This window comes from Miscanthus floridulus, chromosome 10 (assembly GCF_019320115.1).
Source record: "Miscanthus floridulus cultivar M001 chromosome 10, ASM1932011v1, whole genome shotgun sequence".
Classification (NCBI taxonomy): Eukaryota; Viridiplantae; Streptophyta; class Magnoliopsida; order Poales; family Poaceae; genus Miscanthus; species Miscanthus floridulus.
In genome coordinates, this window is record NC_089589.1 from 72,266,445 (window position 1) to 72,293,867 (window position 27,423).

The window sequence follows — 27,423 nt, forward strand, 5'->3', positions numbered from 1 at the left end:
ATTATTATCCTTTCTCTTTCTAAGTTCTGTCATCTCATATCTGCATACATGAAAATTGTGAATATATAATAAAGAAATTGTGAATATAGTAGAAAATAATCACACTTACAGACAATAGCAGCTAATGAGACTTTTGTCGAGAGAGTCCAGGTGACATAGTTGGTGTAATTCTGAAAGCTCGACATAGATAATGTCATTGCCATGGAAGTAATGGTGGTTTCTAATTCTGACAGAAAGATAGATTTGTCCCGCATCAGACGCCGACATGTACCACCCGTTTAGCAGGTACATTTGCGTACCCAGTTCACCTAATTTCTCTGGGTTGTATGGACTCTAGCATGGTACAAATTTCTTGTAAGCATCCACTTCTGGAGCAGATGGTCCTTCAGCGAGCACTTCGGCAAGGTTCAAACCAGTTTCCTCATAAAACCAAAGAAACGACTCATAGCCGCCTATCTCCGCCACTAAGTTTAAGTTTGAACCATATTCATTAGGAACGACAAGGGGGATTGATTGTTGCGTTTCTTGTCCGAGTTGTGCAACACCTTTCCCTACTCTCTTCTTTTTTTTGTGTCGCCTCATATGACTTGGTGAGAGAGCGGTCATAGTCCGATATTGGTTGTTTCGCGGCGCTCTTAAGAGAATCCCGTTTTTTTTGTTCCAACTTCTTTCTTAGCTGATCTGGAGGTAGGAAGAAGTATGATGGCTCCGAGTTCTCCCTCGCTCGTCGTGCCTGTTTTGCACCTTCAAAGAAATCTGTCACTTCTTTTTGTACTGCATCCTTTAATTCCTGTTCACTTTTCTCATAAGATAGTTTTTGGGGAATAACTGGATGAGTATTTGCTTTCTGCTTCTTTGCCGGCGGGCAGGGCAACGGCTTCATTTGTGGGGCGGACCTCTTAGGGGCTGGCTTCCTTGGAGGCAGGGGAGGCGTTGGAGACCGCCTTGGAGGCAGTGCAGACTTTGGAGGCGGCGGAGGCGTTGGAGACCTCGGCGGAGGAGTTGTGGACTTCCTTGGAGGCGGCGGAGGAGTTGGATATGGTGAGGATGCAGCAGTGCCTTCGAAGGCGTCATCATTGCCCTGAGCACTATGATGGTCGAGAGAAGCAACAACTATACTTTGGTTGGCGGAGGCCCTTCTTTGCGAGTACAAAAAATAATGAGATATAAGTAAATACTTATTATTAGTCATGCCCATAGAAAATTATCAAAAAATTATTTTGTTAACTTTTGTCCGCACCTAATGTCTGCTGGCGGTGGAGCAGACGCCCCAGGGATAATGATGTAGCGCTTGCGCCATAGTATATATGCCTTCTCTGCTTCTCCTAGAGTCTTCTCTCCATCACCTCTAGGAATGTCAAGAGCTAGATCCTCATAACCTTTGCTCACTTTCTCCACTGCGACCCTAGCATATCCAAGTTGTATTGGTGCCCCATGGATTCTTGGTGTCTTGGTAGGGTCTAGAGGAGTAAAAACACCGACAGCGACCTTGATTGTGTCATTCCCCCTTGGAACATGTAGCTCAATTGATGTCATTGGAGTAGTGACATCATCCACGGGGAAGCGCAGCGCTGCGTCATCTTGCTTTGGCAGCTCAGTGGAAGCGCAGCTGCTTTTCAACTTACTAGGGGGGCTAATATTAACATTCATTCCTGGCTCTGATGCTTGCCTCTAGGCACTCATTGCTATCTGCACTTGCTTTCTGATTTCTTCCTACATTCTTGCTTCCATTGCTTTTTCTCGCTCCTTTGCTTCAAGCACCATTTCCTCCAACATTGTCACCCGCGCTGCTTGCTCCTCCTTGCTTCTCTGGTGGCTTCAGTAGGTTTCCCTGTCATTAGGGAAACCATGAACCCATGGAGTGTTGCGTCCTAAGCCTCTGGTTTGGCCAGTGTGTTCAGCAGTCCTGATGGCATACATCAGCTCATCCTTCTCTCTATTGGGCTTGAACACACCAATCTCTTTAGCTTCTATAGCAAAAGCCAATCGGTGTGCTGCTGTTTTGAGTTTTTGCCCATACACTGCCAGGCCGGTCTGTGGGTCGAGTCTTCACCCATGACCAAAAAACCAATTCTTTGAGCGTGGGGGCCACTTGGCTGATTTTGGTTCGATCCCCTTGGCAATAATGTCCGCTTCCATTTTTTGCCACTTCGGAATGGCAGTATCGTAGCCACCTGATCCCATGTCATGGTGGTATACCTTTTTTCAGGCATTCTTTTGGTTCCTTCTCACCCGTGTCTCACCCTCTGCTGATGTCTTGTACTCTACGAAATCATTCCAATAGGGCCTCTATTTCGAGATCGGGCCCATAGCAGTATTGAAATTCGGCGTTTCGTTCTTCTTGATGTATGTGTTGTATAGGTGTTTCTTCCAAGTCTGGAATTATGTGGCCATCTTCTTCATAGCCCACGATTGAACTAGCTCCTTTAATTCATCATCGTTGATATCATCATAATCATCCGCTTGCAACGTGAAATGGGCAAGGATATCATTCCAGAGCAAATTCTTGTCAACATCAGAGACAAAACTAACATCAGGCTCGTTGATCTTTTTCTTCCATTCACGGATACTGATCGGAATTCTGTCCCTTACAAGGTACCCACAGTGTTCCATGAATTTCCTTTTATGTGGACCAAGTGGTTCGCCTATCTCGATGTTGAATTCCGATATTATATACGGCCCTGCAGTGGTTTCTTCGGTCCTCGAACATTTTTGCTCTTCGCCGTTGTGGTCGCCGATCCAAAGGGCTACATATAAAAATAATAATAAATAAATATCTTTTGTACACAGAAATATATACAACATTCACATATAATATATATTTAGTATATATACCTTGCCTATATTTTCTTGCAAAACATTTTCTTGCTCATTTTCAAGAGCTAGGTATTGACTTCCATCATCAACATCCTGCTCACCAGCATTGGCAATAATATTCATCATTTCTTCCTCCATGTTGTCTCCCGGGGCAGCCATATCTAACAAATTTAACAAAATTTAAGTCACATATATAAACAAGTCATATATATACAATAAGTCATATACAAATTTATCTAAGTCACTTATATATAAACAAGTCATATATGTAAACAAGTCATATATGTACAATAAGTCATAAACAAAATAAATCTAAGTCATATATATAAAGAAGTCATATATATAAACAATTCATATATGTAAACAATCATATATGTCAACAAGTCATATATGTAAACAAGTCATATATGTAAACAAGTCATATAAACAAGTCATATATGTAAACAAGTCATATAAACGACGAATTCGCTCTAGCGAGAACGACGAATTCGCCCTAGTGAGAACTACAATTCGCTCTAGCGAGAACGACAGGGCGAATTCGTCGTTCTCGCTAGGGCGAATTCATCATTCTCGCTAGGGCGAATTCGTCGTTCTCACTAGGGCGAATCATCGTTCTCGCTAGGGCAAATCGTCGTTCTCGCTAGGGCGAATCATCGTTCTCGCTAGGGTATACAACAACGGGGCGGCGTTGCTCCGCATATACAACAACGGGGCGGCGTTGCTCCGCATATACAACAACGGGGCGACATTGCTCCGCATACAACACAACGAGGCGGCGTTGCTCTGCATACAACACAACGAGGCGGTGTTGCTCCGCATACAACACAACGAGGCAGCGTTGCTCCGCATACAACACAACGAAGCGGCATTGCTCCGCATACAACACAACGACGGTGTTTTCCGCATACAACACAACGAGGCGTTCCTCTGCATATATCACATACAAACACATATCGACGTACGTAGGGGTCCGCGGTGACGATCGACGTACGTAGGGGTCGGCAGTGATGGGCGTCCGGAGGCGGTGATGACGAGGCGGCGAGGGGCGTTGCCGGTGGCCGAGGCTCCTCCTCCTCCCTTCTCCTTCCTTCTCCCTTCTCCTTCTCCTCCCTTCTCCTTCTTCCTTCTCCCTTCTCTCCTCCACCTCCCTTCTCTCCTCTACTGCCCTGCGGCGGAGTGGGGCCAGGGCAGGGCCAGCCGCGGCAGAGCGGGGCCAGCCGTGGAGGAGCGGGGTGGGGACGGCCGTGGCGGAGCGGGGTCGGCCTGCGGTGGAGCGAGGATGGGCCGGGGTGGTCGGGGGGGGGGGGTGGCATGTCGGCGAGCGCGCGACGTCGGGGCGGTGGGGCGCCGGTGCGCGTGCGGATGCTCGTGAGGTGCGGCGTCGGCGGCGGATCGGACGAGCGGCGATGGTCTGTTAGGGCTTGGCTCGGTAGTGGGGAGGAGGAAGAAGAGGGGCTGGGGCGGGCGCAGAGGCTATATAAGGGAGAGGACCTTTAGTCCTGGGTGCCACCACCAGCCGGGACTAAAGGCCCTTTAGTCCCGGGCCCTGTGAACGCCCGGTCCTGGCTGGTGGTGGCGCCCGGGACTAAACTTAACTAAAGGTAACCTTTAGTCCCGGCTGGTGGTGGCGCCCAGAACTAAAGGTTTTTGGTGGGCAGCCGAACTACAGTTTCGCTGCCCGCCAATTCATTAGGATTTTAATATATTTCTTTTTACACAAATGATAAAAGGATAGTTAATTGCACAGAAAATTAAATAAAAGACATAAAAATATTTTTAAAAAACATAGATTCTATTTTGCTTTATTGCACACAGGAAAATTATGTGACCTAAAGTTTTAATTTTTTTAACAAGTTTTAAAACACAATATAGTGTTTAAATTACTATTTTGATAATGCAAAAATATAGTGTTTAATTAAATTCAGAAAAACTCTTGTGTTTCGACTGGAAATTTGTTTTCACATCATTTGAACGTGACATAATCCCACCATCAAACATAAATTTGTTTTCACATCATTTGAACGTGACATAATCCCACCATCAAACATAAATTTGTTTTCACATCATTTCAACGTGACATAATCCCAACATCAAACATAAATTTGTTTTCACATCATTTCAACGTGACATAATTCAACATCAAACATAAATTCACAATTATTACATAATATCTCTAATACACACTATTGAACATCAATATATATATCAAGCGGGCACAATAATGAACTTCTTCTTGACGTATGTCCCTTGGTTATGATCGCGCCGTAACCATAGAGTGTCCTCATCATTTAGCTGGATGCTAGGGTCTTTGTTCACTATGAAGGGTGAAATTCGGTCATCCTTTTCATAATCTTCTGACATGTCTGACTTGTCTTCAATTCCGACGATGTTTCTTTTTCCTGAAAGAACTATGTGGTGCTTTGGCTCATCATTGATTGGGTGGTTGTCGTTTTTCCCTCTCTTCAGTTTTGTAGACATGTCCTTGACATAGAACACCTGAGTCACATCCTTCGCAAGGACAAACGGTTCGCCTTTGTACCCAATATTGTTGAGGTCCACTGTTGTCATTCCATACTGGTTGTCGACTGCTACGCCGCCTCCAATCGTCTTTACCCACTAACACTTGAACAAAGGTACCTTAAAATGAGATGCATAGTCTAGTTCCCATATCTTCTCTATGCAGCCATAGTATGTTTGCTTGTTCCCACTAGGGTCGGTGGCATCTATGCGGACACCACTATTCTGGTTGGTGCTCTTTTTATCTTGTGCTACTGTGTAAAATGTATTCCCATTTATCTCGTACCCTTTGTATGTGAGGATATGCCACGATGGCTTCCTAGCCAACAAATACAGCTCCTCATCAATACTCTCATCACCCTGACATTCTTTTCGCAACTAGTCGCTGAAAGTTTCCATGTATTGACGCGTAATCCAAGCTTCAGACTTCCCTGAGAACTCAAATCGGAGGAGGTTCTTGTGTGTCTCGATATACGGATCTACCAAGGAGGAGTTCTGTAGAACTGTGTAGTGTGCTTTATTGAAATAATCATCACCCTTACCAATATATGTTTTCTTCCCTAGTGTCCCCTTTCCACTTAGTCTCCCCTCGTGTCACGATTCAGGAACACCAATCGGGTTAATATCGGGAATGAAGTCAACACAGAACTCAATGACCTCCTCTATTCCGTAGCCCTTGGCGATGCTTCCTTCTGGCCGAGCACGGTTGTGAACATATTTCTTTAGGATTCCCATAAACCTCTCAAAGGGGAACATGTTGTGTAGGAACACAGGACCAAGAATAGTAATCTCCTTGACCAGATGAACTAGGAAGTGTGTCATGATATCAAAGAAGGAAGGAGGGAACACCAACTCAAAGCTGACAAGACATTGAACCACATCATTCTGTAGTTTCACTAGATCCATTGGATCGATTGCCTTCTGAGAAATTGCATTAAGGCATGCACATAGCTTTACGGTGGCTAGATGTACATTTGGCGGTAGAATTCCTCTTAATGCAACCGGAAGCAATTGAGTCATGAGCACGTGGCAGTCATGGGACTTTAAGTGTCCAAATTTCTTCTTTGGCACATTTATTATACCCTTTATATTCGAGGAGAATCCAGACGATACCTTAATGCTATCTAGGCATTCAAACAAGCTGTCCTTCTCTTCTTTGCTAAGAGTGTAGCTGGCAGGACTTAAGTACTGGCGTCCATCATCTGTCTTCTCTAGATGCAGGTTGTCTTGTTCTTTCAAACACCGTAGGTCCTGTCGTGCTTCAATTGTGTCCTTAGGCTTCCCATACATGCCCATGAAGCCTAGCAGGTTCACACAAAGATTCTTCGTCAGGTGCATCACGTCGATCGCGCTGCGGACCTCTAGGACTTACCAATAGGGTAGCTCCCAAAATATGGACTTCTTCTTCCACATGGGTGCGTGACCGTTGGCGTCCTTCAAAACAGGTTGGCTGCCAGGTCCCTTTCCAAATATTACTTTCACATCATTGACCATATCGAGGACGTCCTCACTAGTTCGGTTGCGAGGCTTGGTCTGGTGGTCTGCCTTACCTTTAAAATGCTTGCCTTTCTTTCTTATGGGGTGATTTGCAGGAAGAAATCATCGATGCCCAAGGTACACAACCTTGCGACACTTTTTCAAGAATATACCTTTCATGTCACCGAAACAGTGCATGCATGCATTATATCCCTTGTTTGATTGTCCTGAAATATTACTTAGAGCTGGCCAATCATTGATTGTTACGAACAACAATGCTCGTAGGTCAAAGTGCTCCTGCTTGTGCTCATCCCACACGCGTACACCTGGCTTGTTCCACAAAAGTAGAAGTTTTTCAACTAGTGGCCTCAGGTACACATCGATTTCATTGCCAGGTTGCTTTGGGCCTTGGATGAGCACCGGCATCATAATAAACTTACACTTCATGCATAACCAGGGATGAAGGTTGTAGATACATAGAGTAACAGGCCAAGTGCTGTGACTACTGCTCTGCTCCCCGAAAGGATTCATACCATCCGTACTTAAAGCAAACCTTAAGTTTCTTGCGTCACTTGCAAACTCGGGGAATTCTCTATCGATTGCTCTCCACTAGAACCCATCAGCAGGGTGTCTCAACATATTGTCTACCTTACGGTCTTCTTTGTGCCATCGCAACAACTTTGCACGGTCTCTGTTTCTAAAAAGACGTTTCAAGCGTGGTATTATAGGAGCATACCATATAACCTTTGTAGGAATTTTCTTCTTGGGATGTTCGCCCTCAACATCACCAGGGTCATCTCGCCTAATCTTATACCTTGACGCATGACATACAGGGCATGCATCCAACTTCTCGTACTCTGTGCCACGGTAGAGGATGCAGTCATTAGGACATGCATGTATCTTTTGGATTTCTAATCCTAAAGGGCAGACTACCTGTTTTGCTTCGTACGTAGTGCTGGGTAATTCGTTATCCTTCAGAAGCATCTTCTTTTGGATTTTTAGTAACTCCGCGAATCCCTTGTTAGATACACCATTCTTTGCCTTCCAATGCAGCAATTCCAATGTGGTACCTAACTTTTTCTGCCCCGCATCACAAGTTGGGTATAGCAATTTCTTGTGATCCTCTAGCATGTGGTCGAACTTGATCTTCTCATTTTCACTTTCGCATTCTCTTTGTGCGTCACGAATGGCCTGACCAAGATCGTCTATGGGCTCCTCCTCTGCCCCTACCTCTTCTTCAGCGGGCTTCTCCTCTGCCCCCACCTCTTCTTTAGCGGATTTCTCCTTTGCCCCCATCTCTTCTTCAGCTTCCCCCATTGCAGTATCATTGAAGGCACCATATTCAGCAAAAATGTTATCATCGCCCCAATGTTCTTCTTCACCTTCTTCCATTACAACTCTGATTTCTCCGTGCTTCGTCTAACAAATATAGTTTGGCATGAAACCCAACTTGAACAAGTGTGAATGAAGAGTCTTTGAGTTAGCATATTCCATCGTATTCTTACATACGGCACATGGGCAGCACATGAAACCATCGCGTTTATTTGCCTCGGCCGCACGTAACAAAGAATGCACGCCGTCCATGAACTCTTGAGAGCGACGATCAGCATTGTACGTCCAATGCCGACTCATCTGCATTACATGACATAAATACCGTATTAAAACCTAGAACATAATTAGTTAATTATACAACATGCATACCACCACAAAAGCTATAAATTTAAGAAAGCCTCGCTACAATGTAGACAATCCCAACTACCACTAAAAACACTAAAGCTAAAATGCACTTCGGCAGCATAAGGATTTCGCGACCAATCCCAACTAAAATAGACAAATCCCCCGTTTGTTCAACATCTTTGGGCTTCTTCGGCTGGATCACTGCCTCATTAGTCGCCATATCTGCCTGTTGTGCAAGATATTTTTGCACGAGTTCAACATACTCTTCCTCCCAGTAGAAGCCTGAACATCCAGTGACATCCCACTGAAATTAAAACAGAAAATTAGAAATTTAATCACAACCATCATGAAAATAGGTATAAACTAACCATAGTCATTAAATATGATAAAATAACTCACATTGCGATCCAAACACTTGTAGAAAATGCGACCGTTGTTGGGACCCTCCTTCTTCACTCGGTACTCCATCACAATCTTCATCTCACGACAACACTTGCCACATGCAATGAGTGGGAGGCCCGGCCTAAGTCGCTTTGGAAACCCATGAGAGGCCGAGGACCCGAAAGCAGTTGCCATCTACTCTCTATACTCATTTTTAATACACTATAAAATTTTCATTTTATAAACAAATAAAATTAAAAAAACTCTAAAATTCTCTATATCTCTAAACAATGAAGTGTGCTATGCATGCTACAAATGAACGGTGAATACTAGTTTTTAATAGCTACTTTAACCTTCCTTCATGTAAATATGCAAGCTTGAAGTGATTTTGAGCTCAAATTGCTTACAAATGAAAAAAACCACAATAAAGAACCATATATATATAGTGAACAAAATGAGATAAGACAATGGTGAAACATGAGAGTATGAAGTTGGTAACCTTTAGAACCGACAGAGGAATCGAAGAAATCGATGGAGGAATCGAAGAATGGATGGAGAAAGAGCAAGAACACTGCTTAAATTTGAACTGAAGCTCTTGGGCGGGCTCGGGGAGGAAGAAGACGGCCAACAGGATTTATAGGGGGGGGACCTTTAGTCCCGGTTGGTGGATCCAACCGGGACTAAAGGTCACTTTCCAGTCCCAGGCCACACCACTAGCCAGGACAAGAGATTTACTCCTGGTTCGAGCCACCAACCGGGAGTAAAGGTCGACCTTTAGTCCCGATTGGTGGCTCCAACCGGGACTAAAGATCCCCTGCCACAACGGCCTGGCGCAGGAGCCATTGGGCAGGGACCTTTAGTCCTGGTTGGAGCCACCAACCGGGACTAAAGGTCTCTCTAGTCCCGGGCGTAATATTTCCCGGGACTAGAGCCTGGTTTGGCCCTTGGATCAAAGGTCTGTTCTCTACTAGTGGCAGCACCATCCCCAAAAATCGTATTTTGAGGGACGGTTCTCTTAACAAAACCGTCCCTAGAAATGAATATGTTTTTAATGGCAGTTTTCTTAACGGAACCGCCTCTGAAAATTGATTTGCAGCAACGGTTCTCTATCTACAGTGCCTCCCGCAACGGTTAAAGATGATTTCCTAACTGGACCGCCTCTATTAGAAAAGAGAGGCATCTGTAAAAATCTTTTCTGTATTAGTGTAATACACCAAAGTTTTTTCCCAGTGAAGCTACAAACCAAAATCCAAGACAATCATCACATCTAGGCTTAGGAGTTGCATAGTTAGCTTGGTGCTGTCATGTGCGTGCTCTTTTCTCAGTTTTTGGGATGGAGTTTCTAGGGACATGTATACACGGAGGTGATCATGAGCGAGGCGGTGATCACATGAGGGAGTTCCTCATGTCTTGAGAGTTGTATATTTAGGTCTTTTTCCTATGTTGTAGAAAGAAAGTCTTGTTGTACCCATCAAGGCATGGTGGCTATGGTGTGAGAAAGACTAGTCACACCCCATCTTATAAAAGGCTCAAGCTATAAGTGTCAAGGACCTATATATAATTTATAAACCAAGAAGGGCTGGAAGGGAGATGGGTGGCCACTATAAATATAGCCTATAGGGCAAGAGTTAGGGCCTAATCTCTAGTGTACCCCTTTCTCTCTTTTCGGGTTCAGTCCTAACAAGTGCCTCATGGTCTTTTGAAGTTGGTGGAGATAGGAGCAAGCTAAAAGTCTTCATACAGGTGAATTCCTCGTGGTTTAATAAAAGGTTATTTGCTCAAATTCGTGCTCAAGTTGTTCCTTAATTTCATATTTTTCTACTTGTGTGACTTTAGAGCTTTTTGCTTGGAATTTTCGTTCTTGCAATCAGCCTATGTTTTGGGGTCAGATTTTTGGGGGAAACCGGTGCTCAGACACATGAGAAGGTATCTTTTCCATCAATTGATTTAATCCTCTCATAAGTACCTTGGATTTTGGTTGTTCCCCATTTCTCCCTTTTCTAGGGTTTCCGGATCTGAAATTGCTGTTTGAATTCTTAATATTTTTGAGGGATTAGTGCTGTGATGGGTCGCATATGAGGTAGCAAGGCTATGGTTAAAAGCTGGATCAGCTCAATCGGACTTGATTTGTCTATATGGTTTTACAAAACTGTTGTGTTCTTGTGTTTGTTTTGTGAGTGCCTCTGGTTATGGGAAAGTGGAACTGTGAGATCAAGAGCTCACGCACAGATAGCAGGAACTGGTTATCGGAAGGCAACCAGTTCAGTGATTGTGCCGTGCGTCTCTGATTCTCTCAACCGTATGTGCTTCCGCGGTTCCGCCGTCCATCAGCTTGCCTGAGTTTTCACGCTCCAGGTCAAAGCAGCACGGCTGTTCTCTTTTCTTTAACCCTCCTTGTGTCGCTCTCATGGAACAGTAACCAATCATTCTGTCAACAACGAGGGCGGACAGTATTAATCAATATACTGTTGGATTGCTCTCTCGTGAATGCTTCTTCCTTGGGGTAGAGGTTTCGGTTTGTAATGTTTGCTGCAATGGTGGTGTCTGTATTTTGTTTCCACATCTCCTATACTACAGGCACCTGAAATCGAGATTGGTTTTAGGCACCGCTCTCCATGGTTCGGGTTTGGAAACTCCTATAGATATAAAAACGGACTTGGGGAGGTAGGCCGGCACGTGGGCAGAGTGGTGAGATGGTGGGATCACCGCTAGGCACGGGCGGAGGAGGATGGCGGTTGGGTCAGGGAGGGGCGGGGGAGCCATGAGATTGGTCAGCGACGCCAGGTTAGGGCAGCGGGGGGTAGCGGAGGCAGGCTCGGTGGCACGGATGTTGGGGATTGGAGGCAGCTGGCAGTAGGCGGAATGAGCATCGAGAGTAGCGTGCTTTGAAGCGTCGAAGAAGAAACACCAAGGTGGAAGAAGAACATTATGAGACTTGAGCTAGGAATGTTTGGATTGAGATCGGATGCTGCGTTCAATGCCTGAAAAAAAAATAAAAAAAGCAGGCAACTATTGGATGGCAATTCCCATTTTCTTTGCAGTTATATTATGGCAGCTAAGATGTCACATCGCTAGGACACTGTGTGATTTTGGTTAATATTTATTATGTCTCTGGTCCAGGCAAATCTCCTTCCAAAGTGTTTGGTAACATTCCTAGCATAGTTCTTAGGTCCAATAGGTATAACATGGCTATGTGGATTCGGCATTGCTGGCCGGAAAAGAGGCGCATCAGATAAAATTGGAATATAGTTCCTAATTCATGCCAAGAAATCACGGTGCTCCCATTCACCCTCTATTTAGGTGTGATTGGGAGGAGAGCAACCACACCCATACCACGCAGCCAGGCACCCCTTCACCAGGTTAAGTCCATGCAAAAGGTGTATATTTGGTTGCCTAGCTGCAGAGAGACAAGCTACATAGAGATGGTGTTTGGATGGACGGATGAATTGAACAGCTTGAAACTCAGATGCAGCAATGTATTGTTTGGTTTGCTGCATGCATGGTAGTCTTTTGACCTCTTGCATGTGGTGGTAATTCTATCTCCATTGGTTACAACATATCCAGTCTATAGGTTACACACAATTATGCTTCGAAAGCCTTTTCTTTTGTGTTGTATCGTTTGCAGCAACCACTACTAAAGCCAACAATTTGTTCATGGGCGGATTCCCAAGGCGGCATCGGAGTCATCGATCACGACATTCTCAATGGCCGAGACAGGGCAATCACCAGGGAGCAAGCCATCTGGGAAGTGCCTAGTCTCCGCCAATCTGGGGTCAGCATGGCAACTGCTCCTGCAGCATGCGGGCGTCGGCGTCTCTAGCACCATGGCACATACCAAGGAACGACTCTGCCCCCTGCGTGCTGTGAGCCAGCTATGCCCATGCAAACAGCACTTGTCTCCTCTATGACCAAATCTACGGGAAGAATTCGAATAATCCTGCAAAAATAGAAGAGGATTCTACTTGAATCCTGGAAATTAAAATCGAAGAGCAAAGGGGAGAAGTGAACAAGACTCATCAAATCAACTCATCCATGGTCCACAGTATATTGGATGGGGTCAAGGGGAGGAATATGGGAGAGGAATAGCCTAACCAGCAAGCATTAGGAGTGGAGGAATTCAAAGAGCAGAGAGAAGATGATTGAGAGGGGGCGAAGAATAGGATAGAGTGGAGGTGATGGATACATAGAGATGGCGTGAACCGCCACATGCTCCATCGTGTCCATGTGAGCCAGGCTAGCGAGAATGGAATTTATTTTTGTTTCCCAAGAGCCAGGCCCGGACGGGCGTTTTGCAAGCTGCCGGCCAGGAGGAATGAAATGAAACGCCTCCTGGCTGCTCCCCACAACCAAGGTTAGCCCACACATAGGGAACCAATCACGCCCTTAGTCGCCTATTCTGCCCGTTAGGTTGCTGATTGGACTAGTTTTACCATACTTTGAGAACCGAGTGATCTAAAATATTCACTGGTATCACTAATTCCATATGTAAAGGAAAAACATGCAAAATGGAATTTGATCCCTAATATTGGGGCTCTGGATAAAAGTTCACTTCATAGTATCAACTCGATATCACAGTAAATACATGAGCTATGTCCTTGTACCCTCCATGCCAGATGTCAGTATAGCCGCAACAGCTTAGCATTCATATAATTTTATTTTTACTCTTTATTTCAGGTTATACTTATGTTACATAACCTTGTTGTTTGCATTATTAATTACTAATAAGTTTATTTTCGTCTGAGTAGTCAAGAAATCCATTAGTTTATGGAATGCTTACTTTAAGCAATTTTTCTTGTGCTTACTTGTGCTTAACTAGGAGAATACCCCGTGCGTTGCTGCGGGGATTCCAGATAATTTAAAAAGAAATTAGACTATTTATATTTATAGTTATATGAATGAAACTATCTTAAATTAATTTTGGTGAATGGTTTGACACATTGATGTGGACAGCTACATGCATATTAGTGGATGAAGAGATAACTATCATAATTACATGTGCTAGTTGGCTATAATTGCAAGTTCTAGTGGATTGTTGATGTGGATAGCTTACATGTTGAGAGAAATCTGTAGTGGGGTTTAGCTTTATAAGAGTATAGGCTAGGATACCTATATGTACAATTAATCAATTGTTATATGGCATATAAATGACATAGAACATGAAGGAGCAATAACAGAGAACCAGAGACAAAATAAGTTATTGTGTGGCCAGCATTTTCTTGATTGATGATGAAACACTCAATCATTTCTCCGGCTACCATGGATCCCCAATATAGGAAAAGCCTTTTCATTTAATAATGTAGGAAATGCCTTTTCATTTATAATCATTGCATAGTTTTCATCCTCACAAACCTACGTATATATGCCGGTAGCATGTATATGCTACAATTCAGTTTTACCATCAGATGTCTTTGGAAGAATATATGTTTTCTACTTAGAATTTAAATAGAACATTTTTGAACATATATAATTATTAAGTCACTGAAATCTTTCGTGGGATGACACTGAAATGCGTCATGATAATGTGTACTGCATCAAGATCTTTTAATTAACAAACAGTAAATGTCAGTCGCTTCACAAATTCAGTAAAAGATCTTAGCCTGTGCAGATATTGAGATATATTGATCTGAGTTGATACTGTGCTGTTTGTTCAAGGAAGATGCATGGTTCAGATTTTTCTATTTATTTTGGCTTAATATTGCCAATAACAACAGATGCATTGTTGATTTCCATTTGTATAATTTGCCCTCTGTGTGCATGTTGAAATATATCCTTGCTAGTTTCTGTCACATGAAAATTGAAAAGCATTACAATTAGTTTGAATTTGTACCATTATTATTATATGTTTTCTTGTTGAGAAATCAGGTAGATTAAGATGTATTTTTATGCTACTGTGGGATAATTGATTGATATAATTCTGGAATACACATTTGGTTCTCAGTCAATTTTTTTTAATAGAAGATACAGTCTCTCCCATACATATTCTTCCGCGTTTATTTATGCCTTTTAACATCCTTTACATTCTAATTGTTTTAAATGTAACAGGAACAAGCGACAGAAAACTATTGGCGAGATCTAGAACCAAGTGATATAATCGAGGAGAGGTTAGTAAGTAAAAGAATTCTTAGATATTATATCCGCAATTCCTTCCTACATAATTTATTTTTCTATTTCAATGCCATTTATATGCATGGTGGATAAGATTGAGGTCATCCCTTATATTACAAATTTTCCTACTTGATCTTAGATAAGTCCTTTCTAGCTCTATTTATTTGGCTGTATGTATGACTTTTTCTATGTGGATTATGAATAACTGTCATAGTTTAGTTTGATTTAGTTGATATGATTCCAGTTGGGCTACCTGTTCTTTCATCTAATCAGTATTAAATAATAAATTGACATTTTTAGCTATACCTAAATATTTATACACAATTTCTTTAAGTACATAGATTGTGGGTGGAGTAGTAATAGTTAGTAGTTTGACAAACATTTTTCTTGAATAATTTATATCAAATCAGTTACCAACATGTGTGTGAAGGATAATAATGATAAAGAGAACTAAGGTTCAAATAGATAAAGAAAAAATAAGGGTGCTGTACATATGATGTTGTTTCTGGCTTAAAAGAAACTCCCTAAAACCTTGATATATTTTACTCTAATAATATAGCCATTAACATGAAATGTGTTGTTAATTTGTTTGTGTTGCACATTCTCTGCTGCGTACTAAATTTATCCTAGCTAGCTAGCATTGCTTGCTCATACATTTCACGAGAAGAAAACTTCTACTTATTTAAATCACTAACTAATACATTAGCCCTGAATGTTATAGCCAACAAACACTTGTAGCCAATAATGATGAGCATCTATTTACTGAATGTAGTCATCAAGTGCTATCATATTGATGTTCCACATCAAATTAAACCTTAATTGTACACGTCGTATTCTCTGTGGATGTATATTGTGCAGCTTTTCCGTGAAGTGTGAACTTGGAGCTACCTGCCATGGAAAACAACTCCCAGCCACCTGCACCAGCGGCTCCTGCTGCAAAGGTCACGCCGCCAGCCAATGAGCCCCCCAAGACCACGCAGCCTTCCTCCAACCTTGAGGTGGTGCCCGTGGCCTCTAGGACTGCAGCAATGGACGGCTCTGCTGCTCAACCTCAACGTGGCACTGCCGTCGGGTCTGTGCCATTGAGATCGGTGCAGCAGCACCCCCAACCATTGTCGCTGCAGGTCCTTGCGCTAGCTGGCACTGGCACTGGGTCCATGTTTGGCCCCACTGCTCAGTGTGGTGCCACCATGCCAAGGTCACCAACCGCTGTCGGGTCTCTGGCGTGCAGGCCCGTGCAGCAAACAAATCCTGTTGTTTTTGGACAGGGTTCATCATCCAGCAACCAGGGTGGTGCGCCCAACAAAGCTTATTGTCAAGAAGCTCCCGGCTCCTCCACCGCCCAAGCTGCCTGTTTACAGGCCCCCTCCACCGCCTAAGCCTGAACTGCCCCGCAGCTCTGCTGCAGGCAATGCACTGCTGCCATCGTCATCGGATACAGGCTTTTGTGTCTTAAACATGCAGGCAGATCCACCATCACCAGACCAAGTGACAATGGCAGAGGAGGGATCTGACTCAGAGGGCGGCGGTGGCAGCGGAGATGACGTGCAGATGCTGGACTTAAACTTCCCACCAGTTTCAAACAACGAGGAAAATTAGGGTTTGTTAGATGTGAAGCGCGAATGCGCGTACTTGTTATCCTATGAATCTTTAATTTATGTTCGCAGCAGACCTGCGTCTCCAGAACTTGGTACCAGTCGTATCTTGGATTATGGTTCATGTGATGATAAACTAAATATTTTGGTTATGCTTTTCTTGTCTGGTTCTAAAATTTCACTGCATGATGTGAAGGTTTAGGGCATCCTTGTGTTTGGTATGCCGTTCTCCTAACCAAACTAAATATTGGTAAAACAAGAGCCACTCAGGTTTTGTACAGTGTTCAGTTGCATGTAGGGCAATTCTAGTGTGGATCCAGAATAAGTCTTGGATGTACTCTGTTGATTCAAAATTATACGACGTCTTGGTTTTTCTAGATACATTGTTTTTGCTATATATCTATCTAAAAAAGTCCTATAATTTGGAATGCAGAAAGTAGTAGTTTTACACACTACTGGAAACTCGAATACTTCTGTGCGTGTTGATTTTTTTCTGTGCGTGTTTCTCAGAACACACAGAAAATTTGTAATTATTCTATCGGTTTCAAAAAATCCCCACAGAAATATAGAAAAACCAACAGAAAAATTAAGTTATTTTTCTGTGCGTGACAATACACACAGAAAAACAATGAACACCCACAGAGAAATAGCAATTATTCTGTGGGGGTTTTTTTAACTCACAGAAAAACGACACAGGCACAGTGGCGCGGTATAGAATAGAAAAGAGACAAAAACACCCTAAAACTAAATCCTCCCGCGGCCGCCACCGACGCTATCCCAAACGCGCCGCCGAGGCCGAAGTCCATAGAGACTGCTCGCACTCCCGTAGTACCGTCACTCCCGGCTCCAAGTCCGCCGCTCGCCGCACAAGACCACCCCCATCTCTGCACATTCGCCGCTCGCCGCCCACCGCTAGGCACCCCAGCTCCATGGCCGCCGCTCGCTGCCCTAGGTCCGCTGTCGCCTAGATCTGCCTCCAGCCCACCGACGACCGTAGCCACCAGCCCGCCGGCGGCCGTAGCCACCAGCCCGCCAGCGGCCGTAGCCCCTGGTCTCCCTCCCGTCCAGCGCACGTCCTGGCGCGACACCCCTCGTCTCTCTGGTGCGCCGCCCTAGATCTGCCTCTTCGCGGCCCCTCCAGTTGCGCCGCCCCAGGTTCACCTCTCCGCGGCTGGCCCTCTCGGCGCGGCTCCTCCTGTGCACTGCCGGGCGCCACCCCAGCCTGCCGACAGACATCACCCCGTCCAGCACGGCCCCTCCCGTGTGCTTCCCCAGGCCCGCTGCTGGTCGAGGCTTGTGCTAGATTTGCCGGCGACGCACCTGCACGCGACCTCCCGGCGCCAGATCCACCGGTGGTCTGCACGCAGCCTCCCCTGTCGCCACCGCGTCGCTCGCGGGCCGCGCCTCCCCCTCCCTTTCTCATGGTCGCGGCACCCCACAGCTATCGCCCGACCTCCCACCGTCACCGGCGGCCTTCTCCGAATCCAGAAGGACGCCCGCTCGATCCGCCGCAGGGAGGCGCGCCCGCCGGGCTCCATCTCCCGGATCCGATCGCCCGCCGGGTGGGTTGAATTCGGTACGTTCCCTTGCGGGGTTTCGATCCGGCCGGTGCTTTCCTTACGGCGGAATCTTCGTGTTAGGTGGTGCGGTTGGTGATGGATTGCTCGTCGTCGGCTTGTTTTTTTATTTCTCCTTTCTGCTTCCCCTGCTTCGAGTTTGTCTGGGACTCGGCGCTTGGCGATTAGCGACGTGATGTGGTGCGCTGCGCGTGTGGCATTTTGAACCGTGTTAGGCGAGATCTGGTGTCAGTAGTTCACAGATGCTTGTGGTGCGCTGCGTTGGGCTTAGCTCGTTCCCCGTGCCTGGATGAACTAACAGTAGTAGATGTGTTGATACCGTCCCAGGTAAATTGTTGCGCATCATCTGATCTTATTATTTGGTAGTGTTCATATGTGTTCGACAAATGGTTGCCAAATGGTTGCCTTTACCATTCAATACTTTGCGTCTTGTGGATTCTGATGTACTGTACTGTGCCAAATATGTTTCATGGCTGAAGATATTATGGGTCCGTGTTCCTATAATGTTTGTGCAGTCAAATGCTTCTCTGATAATAGCTTACCAAATTGTTGCCCCGTAGCTTTTTGTGGCCCATCTTTGATGTTGTTATCCTAGGAATAGGATGCAGGGGGAAAAAATTCAACTAACCCCTAGATCATTTTCTCTAGAGATTACAGAAAAGGTCTCCCTTTGTTGCATGTGTGGCATTTGAGATTAACCTATGTCCCTCACATGATGAGGATGCTCTGCTCTAAAATTTTGTAAACGCTTGTTACTTTGGTTCCTTTGCAATGGATCTGGACCAGGGTTTGGCCCTAGAACTATAAAATAAAAACAGAAAACATGTACCTTGGTTATCACGTAGACATCCATGTTGCTTCCACTACCCAAGTCATTGAAGATACCTGCGCATATTGCTTCCAACACCAGTTGTATTCCCTCTTCCCTCTAGAATATATAATATTGATATTTTCATGACATGTACCTATTCAGTACCTATAGGCAGCATATCAGCCATAGTGGCCTCACTAACAGCATGAATTTTTTTACTGGAAATTCTAATCTCATGTCCCTGATGTACTGCAGTAAAGATTTTGGGCTAAACAAGGACTAAAGGTTCCTGTTGGAGGTAGACAATGAAGAGTTGTTGAGTACCTGTGAGACTCAAGGTACACTTCTTTCTTCACTAGTTTTATTTGTTGTATGACGATGTTGTTATTCTACATTTTATTTGTGTGCCCGCTTGTCTGAGTTTGGAATGTCTGTCCTTGCACCAAAAATAATTGAGCTTCATTTGTTGTGATATCTAATATATTAATATTTGAAACAGAACTAGTTAATATGTCAAGCCGAACATGGATGTATAATGGTTGGCAACGTGGCAAAGCTCCCTCAAATGAATGGATTGATGGAACCAATGAATTCTTGAATAGTGTATTTTCAATTCCTGGTGTAGCTAAAAATGATACTATTAAGTGTCCTTGTGCACATTGTCGGAACTACTTTAGGCATATAAGATACACTATAGAGATGCATTTGTGTAGGCATGGTTTTAAGGAAGACTATGAAACTTGGACTGAGCATGGTGAGGGGCTAATTTCACATGATGGATATGATGGTGTGGGAAATAGAGAGGGCACTGATGAAGTTGATCAGATGGTTCAAATGTTGGTTGAGCTTGCTGGGCACCATCCACCTATACTGGATGTTGAACCATCAGCATATGCCAAAGCTTTCTATAGGATGGTTGCTAGTGCAGATGAGTTGGTGCATGATAGAACCACACACTCACACGTGTCTGCTGTAGCTCGCTTGTTTGCTGTGAAGTCACGGTACAACATGTCCGTCGCAGAATATGATGATATACAAGGCATAGTACATGAACTCCTTCCTCCTGACTCCAAGTTACCTAATGACTTCTACCAATCTAGGAAATTATTAGAGGGTCTTGGTATGCAATATATTAAAATTGATGTTTGCTTTAACAATTGCATGCTATTCTACAAAGATAACAAGGACACAGATAAATGTGATTTTTGTGGTGCTAATCGGTACGTGGAAGGGCGAACAAAGGTTGCACGCAAAGTTTTGCGCTATCTTCCAATCATAGATAGGCTGCAAAGGCTATATCTCCATGGGGAGACAGCCAAGTTAATGAGATCATATAGTCCCACAACATGTGGTAAGATGGTGCACCCTTGTCACGGAGAGCCTTGGCAACAATTTAATGTGGACTATCCATAATTTGCACAGGAAAAAAGAAATGTGCGCCTTGCAGTAGCAACAGATGGTTTCCAGCCATTTGATGTGAATGCTGCACCTTACTCAGGTTGGCCAGTCTTTGTGACCCCACTGAACCTACCTCCTGGCACACTCTTAAGGTCTAAGTATATTTTCCTCGCACTTGTTGTTCCTAGTCTGGAGCATCCTGGTAGAAAATTGAACGTTTTAATGCAGCCTTTAGTTGACGAATTTTAAGAACTATGGAAGGGGGTCACAACATGGGATGCTTCGTTGAAGGAGGAGTTTACAATGAGAGGAATCTACCTTTGGTCAGTACATGACTTTATGGCTTATGGGGACTTTTCGGGCTGGAGCACCCATGGTAGGTTGTCATGCCCATATGGGTGTGGTTGTCAAGGATTCCTACTCCCTAATGGGCGTAAGGCTTGCTGGTTTGATGCCCATAGGCGTGTCTTGCCTGAAGATCATCCATTTAGAAATGAAGCTAATGCTTTTCGCAAGAACACCAAGGTGTTTGATGAGGCACCTAGGTACTTAACAGGGGAGGAAGTGCAAGCCCAAGTGAAACCAGTTTGCTGGTGATACACAAACCTACGGTAGATTGCACAATTGGACACATGTACTTTGTTTTAGGCAGCTTCCATATTTCCATAAGTTGCTACTTCCACACAATATTGATGTGATGCATAATGAAAAGAATATGGGTGAAGCCATATGGAACACATGTTTTGACATAGCTAAAAAGAGCAAAGATAATGTGAAAGCTAGGCTAGATTTGGCTATTATATGTAATCGTCCTTCCATGCATTTGATGCAGAAGAGCAATGGGCAGTGGGATAGGCCTAGAGGTCCATTCAGCGTTCACAAAGATGTTAAGACAACCATCCTGCAATGGTTCAAAGAATTGTCCGATTATGCATCAAGAAGCGTGTGTAATCTGCTGCAAAGAAAATTTTGACTAAAAGTCAGATTATCACATCTTATGGAAGGTGCTCCCTGTAGTGTTCATGTTTTTGAGATAAGCATGTTTGGTGACTAGTTCTTCATCAGGTGTGCAAAGCTTAGAAAATGTTATCCGCTTCTGGGGAAACATGCTCTTACAAAATGGAGAAGAATATTTCCGCCTGGTTCTTTAATGTTATCAACTCTCATCATACATCATGCCTTATGAAGCACGATTAGGTGGTCCTAGCCTAGCACGTTGGTGCTATCCATATGAGAGGTAAATCTAGAAATATTGAAATAACTAGTTTATTTATGCCACTGACCGTAAGTTAGCTATCTGTAATACGTTGCTCTCACTTCGTAGGTGTATCCAAAAACTTAGGAAAAAAGTAAGAAATAAGGCTCGTGTTGAGGCTAGCATTGTTGAGGCATTTCTTGTTGAAGAGGCTACAAATACAATAAGTCTATATTTTAGACCCCATGCTCTATCTGTTAGAAATAAGGTGCCTCGCTATGATGATTGTGCATCTTCATTTCAAGGTACATGTGACCTTGACATTTTTAAATGCCCGGGTCGTTGCATGAGCCCTAGAGGTGTTCGTGAACTCTCAAACAAGGAGTACAAGGTTGCTTTTCTATACATATTGACAAACATGCCGGAGATGGATGATTTCTTCACATATGTTGTGCCAAAAACGTCATTACTGTTTTGTTCTATAGTTTTTATTATCTAGGCATAACAAGAATTTTGTTCATGTAGACACTTCGATAATGAACAGTGGAAGAGCCGTATAGCTCCCACAGACCAGCAACGTCGTGGTTAAGGTTAAATGGTTGGAAAAATAGCCGTGGTATACAATCTGGTCCAAATTTTTTTTGATTGGTTCAAAGAGCAAGTAATTTTCTCATACACTTCAGCCTTTGTTCTGTTCCGACATTGTGAATTATGATAAAAAACTTATCACATAATTTGTGTTTTTTCAGTGCTTGAGGATAGCTAGCATTCACAATGCTCTGTTCCAAATGTCCTATGGTTACTGCCCTCGAGTTAGGTCCTATGGGTGTTATGATGCCAATGGCTATAGATTCTGTTCAAAGAAATATGAAAGTGGAAGAGTAGGGCTAACAACTATCAATAGTGGTGTTTGTGTAACTTCTTTTGATGAATCAGACAATGCTCTAGAGTATTATGGAATCATAGAAGATATAATTAAAATTGAGTGGGAAGGCAGCATGAAACTAGAGTTGGTGTTGTTTCATTGCTCCTGGTTTGATCCAACACCCAATGGATTGAGGCGTATTGAAGATCTAGGCTTGGTAGAGATCAATCATACATTAAGATTATCAAACTTTGACCCATTTGTGATGGCTAGTCAGGTTACTCAAGTGTACTATCTGTCATACCCATGTAAGAACAGAGAGTTGTCTTCATGGTGGGTTGTCTACCATGTTGCTCCACATGGATGTGTGCCTATGAATGAAAGCAGTAGTGAAGCTATGAATATGGAAGGGGTAGTGCAGGATGTCTACCAAGCGGATGGTTTGGATGGCGCCTTTGTCATTGATTTGAGTGATGCCTTGGACTCCTTAATTGCAACGGGATCAGATGAGGTTACTGACCCAAAAGACTTGGAAGCAATACAGAAACAAGTTGTTCTGGATGAGGAATATGATGAAGAAGCTATTGAAGAAGAGAAAGAGACGGAAGAGGATGATGAAGCAATGGATGAAGAAGATGAAGAAACTTATGATCCAAATGATTTTTGAATATGCAGTCCAAAATATATGTTTTAGTTATGCTATTTGTTATGCATAAGATCCTATGTAACTGTTTTTGAATATGCAGCCAACAGTCCAGTATTATTAATATATCAGTTTGCATGTGTGCTTCAGTATTACTAAATCTGAATTCATGTTGTTTTCTCTCCAATCCTTTATTAATATAGCAGTTTCCATGTTTGCTGCCCCTCCAATAATTTGTTGTCTGATGCACTATTTGTTTTAAGATGGATCTAACATATTGTATCTACTACAGATGGTCAGTACACACAACAAACGTGTGCCCAGTTTTCGTGCAGCCGAAAGGAATGATGGTTCTGAAAGTGCAGGCGGTTCCATGGTCCATTCCATTCGACACACACGCCGTGTAGCCAACAGCAGTGCAGCCCAAACAAATGAAGGTTCTGGAACTGCAGGCGATGCCTCACAAAGTACAATAGTTGTTGAAGCTCCCCCAATAGAGCCACCCAAGAAAAGAGGAAGGAAGGTAGGGTCCCGAACAAAATTTAAACAACCTCCACGTGGTGTTAAAGTGGCTCTTAAACCAAGTGGTGACGAGTGAGTGCATTTCTTGCTTGAACAACAGCATGTATACTTCATTTACTTTCTATGACATGCTCCCTCTTGGTTGACTTGTGTGTGGTTCATTTCCAATATAATACTAGCTGCTAGACTGGAAAATCATAGAGAAGTAGCACATTCCTTCTTTTCCCATCAATAATAGCTTAAGCTCCACTAGACTGCAATAATCATGCTTCTTGATTTGTTCTGTCCGATTTAGACCGAACTTCTTAAACATTTAGAAAAAAAGGTCGGTCTAGCAAACCACATCCATTGGTTTGCCAACTCCTTTTGAAATGACGGCATTCATACAAGATTATAGAGTCAATAACATATATGTCATGTGTGGCATAGGATGATCCGGGTTATCATAGTCCAAGATGGCCATGATACACTAACTTTGCATTTTCTGGCAGTTTTTTCTATTTCATGATGAAGTAGCATGATTATTGTAGTCTAGTGGAGCTTAAGCTACTTCTCATGATTTTCCAGTGTAGCGGCTAGTATATTGAAAATCAACCACACACATGTGAACCAAGAGAGTGCATGTCATGGAAAGTAAATGAGTCTTTTACTTGTATGCCATTAAAAAAGATGGTCTAATCGTCTATGTCCCTAAAAAATTCGATCTATCGTCAGTGTCCAAGCTCGAAAAACTTTTCTCTCTCACGCCATTCTGTCTATTTGCAGCACTAACAGTGTGAAATGTGGATGGCAAAGGACTTGAATGCCCCTGGAACTTTTGTTTCCCACGTGCCACCTGCATGCTGGGCGGCAACTGATGGCTTGGCTGGATTCATGTCTTGAAGGAACTGTTAGAGCTGGCCATGGACTTGAGGTCCTTGTACGGCCCCGGCACAAGCTCCTGCTCCATCCCGGCCCGTTTCCTCTTCCTCTTCTCCCACATCCTGTAGCCCCAATACGCTCCGGCCGCAGCCAGCGCCACGAGGACCAGCGACAGCACCACGGTCGCGGCGGTAACACCCGGTGACATGCCTCGTCGCGCCGAGGCCGAGCTCGCCATCGCCGCCGACTTCCTGACCTTGAAGTAGCCCACCATCCGGTCGTCGGCCTGGTACACCAGCGTCTCCATGGGGAAGTCGATGAGGTAGCAGTACCCGCTCGTGCCGTTGTACAATGTGCCCCAGCAGGTGCAGTTGCCCGCGCACGCCAGCTCGCACCCGTCCGCCGTCGTGTTCGTCTGCAACGGCAGCTCCCCCTTGTACGCCACGGACACCCGCGTCCGCCGCACCACGTCGAACTCCAGCTGCCGCGGCCCGTTGCTGCAGAGGTCGCCGGTCTCCTCGGCGTGGCACGACGGGGAGCCGGTGCTCGTGCCGTTACTGTCGAGGCACTGGCACTGCACGTTCCCGGAGACGCACAGGTCGTACGCGCCGCACGACGTCGGCAGCTCGCACCGCTCCGCGATCGCCTTGTAGTCCGACGTCCACGCCTTGGCGTCGCTGTTACAGTAGTACGCGCGGAGGTTGCCGTCGTCGTCCAGCGTCATCCGCCTGAAGACACCGGCGAGGTTCAGGGCGAACGTGTCGAACAACAGCACGTCCACCCTCTGGCTGCCACCGCCGCCGCCGCTCTCGAGGTACAGGCCGAAGAACCCGAGGCCGTCGAGGCGGCCGTAGATCGGCGGCGCTGTGGCGTTCTCCTGCTGCGCCTCCAGCGCCGTGTGCTTCCAGTACATGGGCGCCGCCGTCCGGCCGCCGTCGAACTCCATGTGCAGCGCCATGTACGTCTTCCCGAGCCACAGCGCGAAGCGGCGGTTCGCGGAGATGAGCGGCGGCGACGAGGCGGTGAAGTTCTGGTCCACGACGATCGTGTCGGACGGGTGGTCGAAGCTCTGCCACGCCGGCAGCGGCCTCGCGTACCGCTGCACGACGAGGTCGGAGGAGTTGAGCAGCGCCACGACGTCGCCCGCGGTGTTGAGCGTCCGCCACAGCACGGCGCCGTCGTGGGCCGTGAGGACGAGGCTGGTGTCGACGGCGAGCGTGGCCGGGCGCGACCAGTCCCCGAGGTTGGCCGGCGTGGCCCGCCAGACGGGGACGGAGGACGGGAGGTGCACCACGGCGAGGTCCAGCGACGCCGGGCCAACGCGGAGGAAGCCTAGGGCGAAGGCGGCGCTGGTCGCGTACAGCAACGGCTCGAACGACGCCGCGGACCCGGCCGCGTGCGTCGCGGTGAAGCCCACCCACGCTCTGCTTGCTTCTAGTAGTAGGCAGTGCTGCAAGTAAGAGCGCTTGCATGTTTCAGTTGAAGAGTTTGTCCTTCCTCAATATATCCCTTCCCAGTCCTCCCAATCATGCAGATCTGGCTATGTTGTTCTTTAGGTGCTTGATTTAGATTAGGGAGATGATGTTGACTCTTGGTCTCAAAGGACTTGAAGCAACGACTTGGTGGTATGCAGACCGGCCGGTTGCCCCAAGCAGCTGTCTGCATGCCAACAAGCTGTTTCCTCACGCAGTCTTTTTTTCGAGAACGTGCATAGAACGTGCAGTGGCATATGAGAAACAAAAGTTCCAGGGGCATTTAAGTCCTTTGCCACCCACATTTCACACCGTTATTACTTGCAAATAGACAGAATGGCGTGAGAGAGAAAAGTTTTTCGAGCTTGGACACTGACGATAGATCGAACTTTTTAGGGACATAGACGATTAGACCATCTTTTTTAATGGCATACGAGTAAAAGACTCAAAGTAAATAAAGCATACATATTTGATCAGCTATCTGAACTGAGTGTTTTGTTTTCTAACAAGTGATGCTCGGAGATGCAATTTTCCTGTTACTATCATTATTGAGATTATGCAAGGATCATATATTTCTTGCCAAAAGAAAAAAGGAGATGGGAATTAAAGAACCAAACATGCCATAAATCTGATAGGATGTGTCTTAGCATAAAGTAGATGATGTCCAGGACTAGGACAAAGTATATTTTCTGTGACTAGGACAAACAGTAAGCTGCACCAAACTCTACTATTTTAGCAACTACTAGTGACTGTGACTAATTGGTGATTAATTAAGCAGTAAGCTACTCATCACACTCAACTATTTTAGCAACCATTAGTGCTTAGATGGTTGTCTACTTGTGTGTACGTATAATATGATCTTTTTTTTGAAATTTATGTAAACCTGCACCAAAGTCTTATCTCTTACATGTTCACTGTGAACTTCCATGTCCGAATACTTGCATGAATTCTACTGCAGTTGCTGTGAACTTCCATATCCTAGTAGCCTTTTGTGCTGACCTATTACTTTATTTATAGGCAATTCAGTTATATTTACTACCCACCACCTTACAAATACACTACTCAGCTTGGGGTCATACTTAGAAGAGAATATCCATGTGTGATTGTGGAGGTGGATGAGAACGGTGATGAATTCAAGCGCCGAGCTCTGGATTGGGCTGATTATTTTCATAAAAATCCTAAGGCTACGGAAATGACAAGGGGAGAAAAAGTGGTTTCTGAATTTTGGGTAAGATACCTATGTTCAATCTGAAATTTCTGAGCAACATCTAAAACTTGAAATTTCTAAAATCTATGCAATGTGAAACCTATGTTCATGGTTTTGTACACATGCAGCGTTTGTTCCAAGTTGCAGTAGGAGATCAACAAGATGCGGACTGTGTTCTAGAAGCCTGTTTGAAGAAAAGGGTGAGGAACATGATGTATCAAGTCCGTGTGGATGCTGTCAAGGAGTACTACAGGGAAATAAAACACATAGAAATCAAAGATGCTGTAGCATGCCATATTGACCT

The 27,423-nt window shown here is 44.7% G+C and overlaps 1 protein-coding gene across 1 annotated transcript; it reads right to left on the minus strand.

Annotated features, from left to right (window-relative positions):
- Positions 1 to 24,450: 24,450 nt before the first annotated feature.
- LOC136488834 (PAN domain-containing protein At5g03700-like) lies at positions 24,451 to 26,195 on the minus strand. The gene is made up of 2 exons (XM_066485636.1): positions 26,076 to 26,195; positions 24,451 to 25,890 (listed from the first exon to the last, which is right to left on the minus strand). Exons 1-2 carry the CDS (start codon positions 26,193 to 26,195, stop codon positions 24,451 to 24,453), a joined length of 1,560 nt encoding a protein of 519 aa, XP_066341733.1.
- Positions 26,196 to 27,423: the final 1,228 nt, after the last annotated feature.